Here is a 12,482-nt window from a genome sequence, read left to right on the forward strand (position 1 = left end):
AAGTGCTGCGTCAGAGTGGCCTGAGAACCCAGGTGACGCAGCCGAGTTACAGCCTAGCCAGGCATCCCAGAAAAAGGGTCAGGCCGAAGAAACTACACTCAAAATAATATGGAAATCATCGTACTGAAAAGCGTCCCTCCATGAGTTCGGGCCTAGAGCCAGACGCAGAAAGAGGGTATGGCTGGCCTGACGCCAGCAGCCCCCAGGAACTACAGCTCCCACTAGGCACCGCGATAGCCTGGGCGGAGCTGAGAATAAACTACAAGTCCCAGCATGCCTTGAGCGAAGCGCAAGCGCGGAGGCGCGGAGGGGCGTGGTCACGTCGTTCGCGCGGGGCCGTTAAATTTGAAAGTCAGCGGCTAGCCTTGGCTGCGTGTGAGGGCGTTGTTTGCAAGCTTCTGTCCGAAAGCACCGTCTGGTCTCTTGCGCAGAAGGAAGGAGAAGGAGGAGGCGGCCAGCGGCCTTGAGCCAGGGATGCAGGATGGCGGCGAAGAGGGATGGAAGGTCAGTACGGAGGGTGGCTGTTGCGGGACTCCAGGGGCCGGGGGTGAGGAGAAAGCGGCCGCCCGGAGTAGCCGGAGGGAGAAGCTGCACGCCAGGCAGGCCCCGCGGGGCCGCCCCTGCGCTCCTCGGCAGAAGACGCTGGGTGAGCCGGGAGTTTAGCGGGCAGGTGGGACTCCAGCCCCGAGGCCGGGAGACCCCCGCGGGGCGCAGGTGGGGATTTGCCGCGTGCTCGGTGCCTGGCTCCCTGCCCAGCCGTTTGCTCGCTGTTTGACCTTGGGCGTGCCCTCCTCGGAGAGCAACCTCGGGGAATTACAGGTAGTTGCGTAGTAACTGCTTCCAAACCGGAGCTCCCCAAATGGCAAGGCGCTGTGCCTATAGGAACAACGCAGTGAGGCACTGGAAAAAGCTCATCGCTCCGTGTTTTATGTATAGAACAGCCAAAGCCAAACCCCACAGCCGCCAAGTCGATTCCCACTCGCAGTGACCTGGCGGTCTTTGCGGGAGCCGATAGCTAGCCTCGCCTTTCCCCTGTGGACCGGTTGGCAGTGCAGCGCTTAACCCAGTGCGGTACCAGAGCCCCATCCGAGGAGGCCTCAAACCATTTGTGGAAAATGAGTTGGAAAGATAATGAAAATTTCCCGCGAAGTTTTTGAAGCGTCTCTCTATAAGGAACCTTGGTGGCACCGCGGATTAAGCATGTGGCCCCTTCCCAGCAGGCCGTGGTTCTAACCCACCAGCCGCTCAGCCGCTCAGCGGAGGAAAGAGGAGGCTGCCTGCTCTCATACAGACTTACTGTCTTGGAAATCCCCCGGAACAGTTCCGCTCTGCCCTCTAGGTCCTGTGAGCCCGAATCAATTCCATAACTGGATTTGCCATTTGTGTGTACGCACACATGTACACATACTTCTATGAAGGGACTTCACAAAATCCATGGAAAAGTGGAATTGAGAGATAATGGTCTGTTTCCATGAACTTGTGAAGAGAGAGACTGTGTGTGTGTGTGTGTGTGTGTGTGTGTTTGGAATTGCTTGCCTTTTTATTCTGTAGCCCACGTGCCTAAATCAATGCAATGAATATTTTAGTACTGTGTGTGTGTGTGTGTGTGTGTGTGTGTGTTTGGAATTGCTTGCCTTTTTATTCTGTAGCCCACGTGCCTAAATCAATGCAATGAATATTTTAGTACTGTGTGTGTGTGTGTGTGTGTGTGTGTGTGTTTGGAATTGCTTGCCTTTTTATTCTGTAGCCCACGTGCCTAAATCAATGCAATGAATATTTTAGTCACTGTTAATGCAGTCAGTCAACAAAAGACCTATAAGTCCCTGGCCTTAAGTTCTGGGTGGAATGAGGGTAAAGAAGATAATAAAATCAATAAAAGTTAGATGATAGTACTAGAAACTAACCAAAAAGCTAAGAAGGTAAGGAAGGGATGTTGGAGGTGGAGGGGTGCAATTTTAGAAAGATGTGAACAGGAGGCTTCAATGAGAAGGTGGTGGTTGGCTCACGGCTCAGAAGCTCAAGAGTCATCGTTAGCCCTGTGAGGAGGTTTCATCCTGTCACCCTCCTGTCACCCGATGTCATTGTGAGTTGAAATCTTGCCACCACCCAAAAACAAATCGTGACATAGACATTCTTTCACGTGCTGGTTGGCTATTTGAGTATCCTCTTTGGTGACACGTCCGTTCCGGGCCTTTCCCTTGTTTCACTGGGTTACTTTGTCTTTTTGTTGTTAAGTGGGAAAAGTTTTTAATCTACGTTGGATCTTCAGCCCTTATCAGATATGTGAGGGGGCTTCAAAACGTTGGTGGAATTAAAAGAATTATGGAACTTTACCACAAACTTCTGAGGCCTCGATGTAATGGCATGAAGCCACTTCTGACCTCCTCTGCCTCCCAGGGTCAGACCCGCCCCGCCCTCCAGCCTCCATGACCAATTCGGAGACCAGTTGCCCCCCTATCAGCCCTCTTTACTTTTCACCTGGGTTCTCTAGTTCATTGAAAGGACTACACAGAGCTTAGAGGTGCTGCTCACAATTACAGGGAAGTTGACAGGTTACAGTTAGGTGAGAAATGCTCAGGATACAGGTGTATTCTCTGCTCCTGTCTTCAAGTTGGCCTCTGGTCCGCAGCCTCTTTGCCTGGCCTCTGCCCTGCTTTGGCAGCATTACAAACCTCTTTTAGGGCTGCCAAAAAAATGCCCAAAGGGCATGCTACTGCACTACCACCCTCAACCTGCAGGCACTCAGCTCCAGGCCAGGGTCAGCAGACCCATCTCCTCATTAACTTCACTTTCCCTGTGACCTGGGAAGGCCACAGTTCTGTCTCATACTCTGGCTCCTGGTTCTGTTGCTGCTGCTGTTCTGGTGCCACTCCTCTGGTGTCCCCACTGCCTCGTGCACCCCAGAGGTTCAATGTGTCAGAATCTCTGGGTCCAAAGGAGCACTGCACACCTGGCTCTTTTGCTGGTAGTGAGACTTCTACCTTCTGCTTCTGAGACAGTTCATTTTATACTCATCCGGGTGACAATTACAATTAGCCCTGTAAGCAATCACAGCCGAATCAAAATCCCGACCTTAACCAGATCCATCAAGAAACACGGTGGCCATTTTGTGGTGGGAGTACCAAAGGCTGTAGCTATGAGTCATATTAAATAATTGGGTGCATTGCAAGCCTCCTTTATGGTTCCCGCAAGTTTCTCCCAATCTGTAGGTTATCTTTTCACTTTCTGATGAAGTCTTGTGCTTGAAAAAAAGAACTTAATTTTTAAGAGATAACATTTGTCAATGTCTTTTGCTTTTAAATGGAATAAATCCATAATTAAGCCCCTATATGTTAGTTACTGTCTTGCAGAAAATTTGTGGCTTTCATCTCTACTAAGTTCACACATACTCTTCGCTCTGCTTTGTTTCCAAGAGCCATGCTTACAGGCCTTTGTCGGTTTGTGTTTTGCCCGCAGAGATAACATCTTTGTCAGAAGCAGGCGTCTGCCTGACCCCTACCCGACCCCCCAGAGCTGTGAGATACAGACTGCTAACAGGTTGGCTCTGCCTCGGTCACCCTGGTGTCCGCAGGATGGGCGCCACTGGATTTTCAGTAGCTGATTTTCCAGAAGTCGACCACTAGGTCTTTTTCCAAGGAGCCTCTGAGTAGATTTGAAGCTGTACCTTTTGTTTGGTGTGCAGTTGAGTGTGGTAACTGTTTGCATCACCCAGGGCCCCCAAAGTACAGAGTCCATGCCCTTAATGATGTTTGCCCACCCAAAAATAGTTTTTGTGGGGTGCTCTCATTGTGTCTGATGGAATTTGTGGGGCCAGCTGTGACCAGTGAACTGTACTATTGCCGCCTCCTCTGGACTATTTACAGATGTCAGATTTCAGTTGCAACTTGGGGTACTAGTCTGACCAACGCTTGCACTAATTTAAAATTAAGCCACATGATGCTTTCCCTGGTAGGTGTAGCTGTTGCCTTTTGGTGTGTTTTACCAAATTTATTATACTTTTTCCTTTTTTTTCTTAATGTCCTAATCTTTAGTTTGATCGTCCTATCCCCAAGACCTTTACCAAGTTCTCTCTTTCACCCAACAGTACCACAGCCACCAACTTGGACAAACAGGCTCAGAAGCTGAAGAGTATATGGATTTGACCCACATCATGAATAGTCACCTATCTGAAATTGTCTTTAATAATCGACTGCTGTAATAATACCGGTGTTGGTATAAGATATGCTTTTTATTTCGCTCTTCACAGTGAAGCCATGTCTTTGGAGGGAGAAGAATGGGAGCTGAGTAAAGAAAATGTCCAGCCCTTGAAGCAGGGCCGGATCATGTCTACACTGCAGGGAGCGCTGGCCCAGCACGACTCTGCTTGCAGCACCACTCTTCAGCAGCAGAAGCGGTGTGTAGACGGCCGGGGCCCAACTGTCGGTAATGTAGATGTGGGCCAATGCAAGATGCCGCAATGGTGCGCTTCAGAAATGGGTCACATGAGGATCTTTTCTTCATACTACAGCTATCTTAGATTTTCTTAGATTTGATTAAGAGCAAGAGCTATAGGAATTAATTTCACTGTGGAGAGCTAAACCTTGTATCAAAAGAAATGCATCTTAATATAAGAAACAGTAATAACCATGGTAAAGCAACTCATTCTCTGGACTCCCAAGCTGACTTAACTCTTGTAGTAAACTTCCTTGGATTCTGAGTTTTGAGGAAGAGTAGATTTGTAATCTTTTAAAAAAATTATTTTATTGGACGCTCATACAATTCTTATCACAATCCATACACAACCATTTCCCCCCTCTCTTCCCATTACCCCCTCCCTCATGAACCCTTCATAATTCATAAATTATTATTTTATCATATCTTACACTGTACGACGTCTCCCTTCACCCACTTTTCTGTTGTCTATCCTCAGGGAGGTTATATGTAGATCCTTAAGATTGATTCCCCCTTTCTACCCCACCTTCCCTCCACCCTCGCGATATCCCCACTCTCAGCACTGGTCCTGAAGGGATCATCTGCCCTGGATTCCCTGTGTTTCCAGTTTCTATCTGTACCAATGTACATGCTCTGGTCTAGCTAGATTTGTAAGGTAGAATTGGGATCATGATAGTGGGGGGAGGAAGCATTTAAGAACTAGAAGAAAGTTGTATGTTTCATTGTTGCTACCCTGCGCCCTGACTGGCTCATCTCCTCCCCGCCAACCCTTCAGTAAGGGGGTGTCCAGTTGCCTACAGATAGGCTTTGGGTCTCCACTCTGCACTCACCCTCATTTACAATGATATGATGTTTTGTTCTTTGATGCCTGATACCTGGTCCTTTCTACACTTCATGGTCACACAGGCTGGTGTGCTTCTTCCATGTGGGCTTTGTTGCTTCTGAGCAAGATGGTTGGTTGTTTACCTTCAAGTCTTTAAGACCCCAGACGCTATATCTTTTGATAGCTGGGCACCATCAGCTTTCTTCACCACATTTGCTTATGCACATATTTGTCTTCAGTGATCTTGTCAGGAAGGTGTGCATTATGGAATGCCAATTTAATAGAACAGTGTTCTTGCATTGAGTAAGTACTTGAGTGGAGGCCCAATGTCCATCTCCTGCCTTAATACTAAACCTAGATCTATTTCCCCACCATCCCATTTAACTATGTTTACATATGTACATGCTTATATTTAGACCTCTATAAATACCCTTTGTCACCTAGTTCTCTCCTCTATTTCCTTTTACTTTCCTTTTGTCCAACTATCGTGCTCAGCCTTCATCTGGGTCTCAGTAATTTCTCTTGGTTACATTGCCCTTGCTGAATCCCTACCAGGCCTCTCTCACCCTCCTTGCCACTAATTTTGGATCACTTATTGCTCCCCTGTCCCGGGGTTGGTCAACACCATCTTCTAAGCCCCGCCTCCCCCTTGCCCATGCCCCCGCCCCCCAACCATCCGTCCTGATGTTTTCTCCTCCAGACTGTTCAGCCTCTTATGTAGCTAGATCTGCATATGTAATAGTGTGCACCAAAAAACACGGCATAGCAAGACAAAGTGACAAAAGAGAACACAATGATGACAACAAAAAAGAAAACCAATGACCCTTAAAAGAATAAATTGATTTTTTTAAAAAGAAAAATATTACAAAAGAAAGAAAAACCTGTAAATAGATCAATGTCTGATTATTAAAAAAATTATTTTTTTACCTCTAGGCACGTCCTCCAGTCAAGTCCGATGGGGTGCCATGCCCTGGCCCCAGAGTCTGTCCTTTGCACTCCCTCGGGAGCTCCCCTGTTCCTCTGCCGCAGGCCTTTAGTGTTTTGCCTTGGTGTCTCGGGGTCAGTCCAGGCTGATCCCAGCACTGAGTCTCTAGTGTGCCGCATAAGGCCATGGGTCAGTGAGGGATGGCGTGTCTCATAGTGGGATCAGCCATATGGTCCACTCTGTGCATTGGCTGTTCAGAGCAGGGATATCGTCCTGCAGGCCTGGTGGGCCAGGATGTGCTCCACTCTCTCTTCCTCCCTATTCATTTGCTCTGTGTGCTCTGATCAGATACGTCCCTCTCCCCTAGCTGCAGCTTCAGTGGCTTCCTCTAAAGTAAATTCTTCTGGGGGGAGGGGCAGTTGTCCACATACCTGGTATAGTGTAGATCTGTAATCTTTTATGTGTACTCAATTAGTAACTTCCTAGGAAAGCCCCACCCCTGCAACTTTTCATCTTTTTGAAATGTTTGTAAAAATGCATATAACAGCCATTTCTGTGGAGTCAATCCAGACTCAGTGACCCAGTAGTACTGCCTGGAGGGATTCTAAGACTGTAAATCCTGTAAGGGCAGACGGCCTCTTTTACCTGAAGAGCGGCATGTGAGTTTGAACTGCCGACCCTGTGGTTAGCAGCCCAACTTGTACCCCATTGCACCAGGGTTTCATACAGCTGTTGCCAATTCCCAGAAAAACATATGCCAATTCAGACGTTTCTACATGTACAATTCAGGGACATTGATTACATTCTTCTGCTTTGCGACCATTCTTAGCCGCCTTTGTCTCCCCTGCTAACATAAAGTCACCATCCCCTGAGGTTCCTATCTCATCTTCAAGTTGCTCTTGCCACTCTAATTTAGGAGTGTGTTCTTGAGAATACCTCCCCACCCCACCCATAATTGTGGCCGCCAAAGAAAATGTAAATGTTAGGGAAACTGGATTGATGTAAGATAATTTTTCAATAATTTAACTAACAAACTTCTCTGGAGAAAGGCTGAAAAAAATGCTTAGAATTTGGACCTATAGAACTTGCCCTCTTGTGCTTAATACATGTTTTGATAAAAATGCCTCTCTTTTAAAAAATAAAGGAGCATTATCTACCCTCAATCTCTGCCATCATGGGCAAGTGACATCCTGCTTGATTATAACAGTGATCACCGTTGTCCATCTCATGGGGCTTTTAAAAGGCATGGAGTTGTGTTTGTTTTTCTCAGAGTGGCTTTCTCAACTGCTCTCCTGGTTTCCGCGACATTATGTTTCCCCACTTCTCTAACTGCTTCCTTTTCAGTGTTAGTTCATGCAGCGTTTTATCTAATTCTCTGCTCTCTGCCTTCGGTTCTTCCACATTCAGATTTCCCACAGTTGTTCCAATACAGTTTATAGCTCTTCCTTGTGTTTCAGACCTGTAACTTACACTTATTAAATGATGACAGATGCATTCTTTCTTTTCTCTCATAAATGACCTTCCTTTTTCTACATCTCCCTTTTGGTACCAAAGCTCACCTGGAATTAATTTACTCACTGCTCTTACACCCTAATTATTTTATTTAGTTGGTTACTAAGAGCTGAGGGTGATTTTTAAAATATATATATCATTTAAATGGAGTAAAATGCTCAGATTTTTAAGTGTCCTTGTTAACCAGTTTTGACAAGTTCTGTTTCTCTAGAAGTGCTCTCTTTCCAGTCAGTCCCCTCCCTGGCTCTTATGAAGCAGCCACTGGATATGTTAGGTTTTATTCCTTTCGTTGCTTTTTTATAGATCCACTCACCAATTGGTGGACATTTAGATTTTTTTCCAGTTTAGGGCTGTTGTGAATATAGTAAATGTGAACATTCTTGCATAAGATTTCTTTATGGACATATTTTTATTGCTTTTGGGTAAATTTACATTAGAGCAAGAAATCGACTCAATGGCAGTGTGTTTAGTTTTTATATTAATTGCCTAGTGATACTATAACAGAAATACCACAAATGGGTGGGTAGTGAGCTATAAGGAACATGTATTTAGTTTCCACAGTTCAGGAGGCTAACTGTCCAAATTTCGGGTACGGCGCTGAGGGAGGCCCTTCCTTGTCTGCTCAGCTTCGAGTTGTTGGTTCCTGTTGGGTCTACTCCAATTCAGGCAATCCTATCCATGCACAACAGGACAGACTCCTGCCGCTCTCATGATTGGTTGCAGATAAGACGGTTGTGATCCTTAGGATTCCCATTGGCTGATGTTAGAAGTCGCTTACCAGGTCTGTCTTCCGAGTCCGTCGTAGTTGGAATGCTGCTCACCATCCAAGCAGCACACATTCCCCATTGACAGACTGCTGGTGGCTACGCATGAGGTGCATCGGCTGGAGAGCCGCTCGGTCCGCCTGTCTACAGCTAATGCCCCGTAGCAGTCCCTGGTGTTCCTGCTTTCCTCTTTCCCCAGTGTAAGTCTCTGGATTTAGAAGTCATCCTACTCTGGAATGTACCATGACACAGCAGAAAAATCCCCTTTCTAAACACAGGTTCAGTGGGCTACAGTCAACACATTTTGGGGGTGGGGGACAAACACTCCATAACAACGTGCAGGCTTCTCCATCTGCTTCCCTTTATCCCCTCTTCCTGACTTGTTGGTTTTCTCACGTTCCTCTGGATAAACTCTCTGACCTTCCCTAGTCAGTTGATGCCATACTTGTTTCCCTCTCTGGGAGAGCTCCCTTTCCTTCTGTGAACGTCCTCACTGGTCACTTTTGGCTACTGTAATGCACTGTATTTCTTTGTATTGTTAAATGTTCCCTTGTTTATTTTATTAGAATAGGGGTTTCTTTTTATCAAAAATTAAATTCTTTTAATATCAAACATAGCCCCTTACTATTGAGCATTTATTCAGATTGTAGTTGATTACCCCAGTACTCACCCTCAGTTCTAACTTGTCGATCTTAACTTAGTCTTAGCCCTCTGCTGTTTCCTGAGTCTTTACAAAGTCAGATTTTACATTTTCCTGTAGGCACTCCCCAAGTGGTATACGGTCTTACTAGTTCTTGACTAATCAAAGCACTATTTGAAGCCGTTTTACATTTAACATGGATCAGATTTGAATGCCATAGATACAATTCTTAGCCCTATTTTACAGGTGAAGAACCAGTCTAAGGAGGTTGTGCAGTGTTCCTCACCTAGTGATTGGTGGAGCTGGGGTGTGGACATAGAATCTTGTCCCAGAGCTTTTGACTGCTGGACAGCACTGCCTTCCTGTATGTTGTCTTTGAACTCTCTTATCCCATTCCCCATGTGTGGGCCTCCTTGGCTAACCTGGTTACTCAATAACAGAATCCTAACAATTTCTGTTGTTTTTTCCTTGTTTTGTAAAACCTTAAACTCTAGGGCAGTTATCTAGAATGATAAAACCCAAACCAAATCCACTACCATAAAGTCGATTCTGGCTCCTATCAACTCTGTCCAGGGCTTCTGAGGCTGTCAATCTTTGCATCATCCTCCCAGAGAACCTCCGACCACGCAGTTAGTCGTACAACATTTACTCAACAACGCCACCAGGGCTCTACAAAAATACCGTGCTGTCTGGGTTGGTACTCAAGGGCAACAACATCAAAACCCATTGCTGTCGGGCTGATTCTGACTCACAGCAACTCTCTGTACGGTTTTTGAGCAGGTTAATCTTCGTGGCAGCAGAAATCCTCATCTTTTCCTATTGGATTGGTTGGTGGGTTTGAACTGCCAACCTTTCTATGAGTAGTCCAATGCTTACCCGAAAATTGATAATGAATGAGTTAAAGTTGAGGTGGTCTGTGTTCATGTGGCTTTTGTCATTGTTGCATATGTTAACATTTTCTGCTTAATTTTCAGGGCATTTGAATCTGAAATTAGATTTTACACTGGAAATGACCCTCTAGATGTTTGGGATAGGTGAGTCTTTTTACCTGATAAGGGCAATAGAAACTTAGCACATGAGTTCTTGTGGCCCTGCTTCTCAAACTGTGATGGATGCACAGAGCAACTTGTCAGAGTAGTGAGGGGGCATCATGGGGGCACCCTGATCGGATCAAATTCACTGCCATCGAACCAATTCCAACTCAGAGCAGGCTTAATGACCCGGGACTGTGGCTCTTTGGGAGTAGAAAGGAGCGGCTGGTGGTTTAGAACCGCTGACTTTGTGTGTGCAGCCCAATACGTAACCCACCAAGGCTCCTTTTGTGGGACGAGCCCTAGAATCGTAGTGTATCTTCCTGAGGTGTTGGAGTGAGGAATTTTGAATTCGTGGTGTGGAATTTTGACTCGCACCGTTCCTCTCCCATCCTCAGTAATCTGCCAGAGACTTTGGACAAGTTGGAAGGATGCAGGTGCAGAGCATTTCACCGAACATGCTTCTATAACGTTCAGATATGTGTTGCTGAACATCTCTGTGGACAAAGTCCAACAGTATGGATAGCCATAATCCCATAAGTGTTTTATTTTTATTTATTTAAGGGAAAGTAGCTCTCCTTTTGTTTATGATTTCTATTTGATGGTTTTAAAGACCCCAAACCCAGACTGTTGTAGCTCTGGACCACAACTAGGATATAGATATGACAGGACTTGGGGGCGGGCTCTCAGGCTTTGTGTACCGTGCACGCAGGTGGGCGGGCGGGCAGGACTGGGTGCGTTCCTTTTTTTCACTCACGTCCTCTTGCTCTGGACCCATTGCCGCCGCTGCCGCCGGTGCCTTTTCCTCCAGTAGTGGCGGCAGCTGCAACCAGGACATTCAGAAGCAGGTTCCCATAAGGTCTTCAGAGTGTGTTTGCAAAACACTGTAGTCCAAATCATAGAATGTCCTATCTCATAAAGTATTGTGGACATAAAGCAACACATAACTGTATTTAAAACTTTTAGATATTTCTGCTTATGAAAATCCAGAATGGGCCTTTGAGTCAAGAATAAAGTACATGTTCAAATGTAAAATACTCGTTTCTTTTTCTTCTCATTCAGATACATTAACTGGACAGAGCAGAACTATCCTCAAGGGGGGAAAGAGAGTAACATGTCAGTATTACTAGAAAGAGCCGTGGAAGCACTACAAGGAGAAAAACGATATTATAGCGATCCTCGATTTCTCAATCTCTGGCTGAAATTGGTGAGTCTCTCAAGTGCCATCTGAGTTTAAAATCGTAAATCAAGATATTTTCTCTAAAGGTATCTGGTGCCATTTAAAAAAGAAGGAGAAGGCCAAACCTGAGCCATTTAGTAAACATTTGATATTTATTAAATTGATTCTAATTTAAAGATGGAATTGAATAGGACACAATTTTTTTTTATCCCTTTAAGCTTGACCTCAGCTCTATCTGTCTTTCCATGCAGCACATTTGTTGATAACTGGTCCATGCAGTGGTACTGGTGGAGGGTGTGCGGGTGCCAACAGATGGCAGTACTACCTTTGGGGAAGAGTCTCAATAGGTGACGCAGGTATTTTAACTGAGCAGAATAGAACTCCCGAGGGGGACGGAGAGTAACAGGCTAAGAGACGTAGTAGGCCATTTCTGTCCTTACAGGTTTTCCGCCCTAGCACATACGCCAGGCAGAAGGCTGCTACAAGACCGTAGAAACCTTTAAACAAAAATTCAAAATATGGAACTATGCCCTCCATCTAGGTCTTATATAGATTTTCAGTATTTTTAGCACTTCTGAAGAATTCAGAAACTTACACCATATCAAAGTGACGAATTAGACTCCAATCGAGTTGTTTTAAGATATTCATTGAGTGTGGGAATTGAACAGGACTGTCAAGTGTGTGGGGTAAGGTTTCCTAGTGAAATTGTCATAGATTGAGGATTCCTTGGTACCACTGAAGGATGAGTGAGTCAGGGGAGGCTGCCAAGGAAGTCCTTGGTACTCTTTCTTGGACTTTCCCTCACCAATGCCGTTGTCAGTTTTCTTAAAGCTTCTTCCAAGGAAAATCCTATGATCATTCTGTCGTGATTATCCCTTTGGACTCCCCCCAAACAGTCATCCTTACCTTCTAAGCTGACCTCCCTGCCCCGACTTTAACTGGCTCAGCAGATCGATCCCCTCGGAAACCATTGGTTTTGACGGCATCCAAATGAAATTCTGACAAGTGTCTCACTGAGAAAGTGTGCCTGCAGCCATCCTCTGATCACGGAGACATGTGTGAACACATTTTTTTTGGAATAAACCCATGTATGTCTGAGCTGGTATCTTAATAGCAATACTTTTTTACCTACCCTGTACCTAGCCTAACAGGTGAATGCAAAATTGTTAGCTAGCT

The 12,482-nt window shown here is 45.6% G+C and overlaps 1 protein-coding gene across 2 annotated transcripts in view; it reads left to right on the forward strand.

Annotated features, from left to right (window-relative positions):
* The first annotated feature begins 340 nt into the window (after positions 1–340).
* Positions 341–12,482, forward strand: part of BUB1B (BUB1 mitotic checkpoint serine/threonine kinase B) — a 61,356-nt gene continuing 49,214 nt past the window's right edge. For both annotated transcript variants that reach the window (XM_075530868.1, XM_075530869.1), the window contains exons 1-4: positions 341–504; positions 4,247–4,393; positions 10,070–10,129; positions 11,189–11,333. In XM_075530868.1, coding sequence (XP_075386983.1) covers positions 482–504; positions 4,247–4,393; positions 10,070–10,129; positions 11,189–11,333 — 375 coding nt within the window. In that variant the 5' untranslated portion in view covers positions 341–481. The remainder of the gene's footprint in view (positions 505–4,246; positions 4,394–10,069; positions 10,130–11,188; positions 11,334–12,482) is intronic.

Source organism: Tenrec ecaudatus, chromosome 14, assembly GCF_050624435.1.
Source record: "Tenrec ecaudatus isolate mTenEca1 chromosome 14, mTenEca1.hap1, whole genome shotgun sequence".
Classification (NCBI taxonomy): domain Eukaryota; kingdom Metazoa; phylum Chordata; class Mammalia; order Afrosoricida; family Tenrecidae; genus Tenrec; species Tenrec ecaudatus.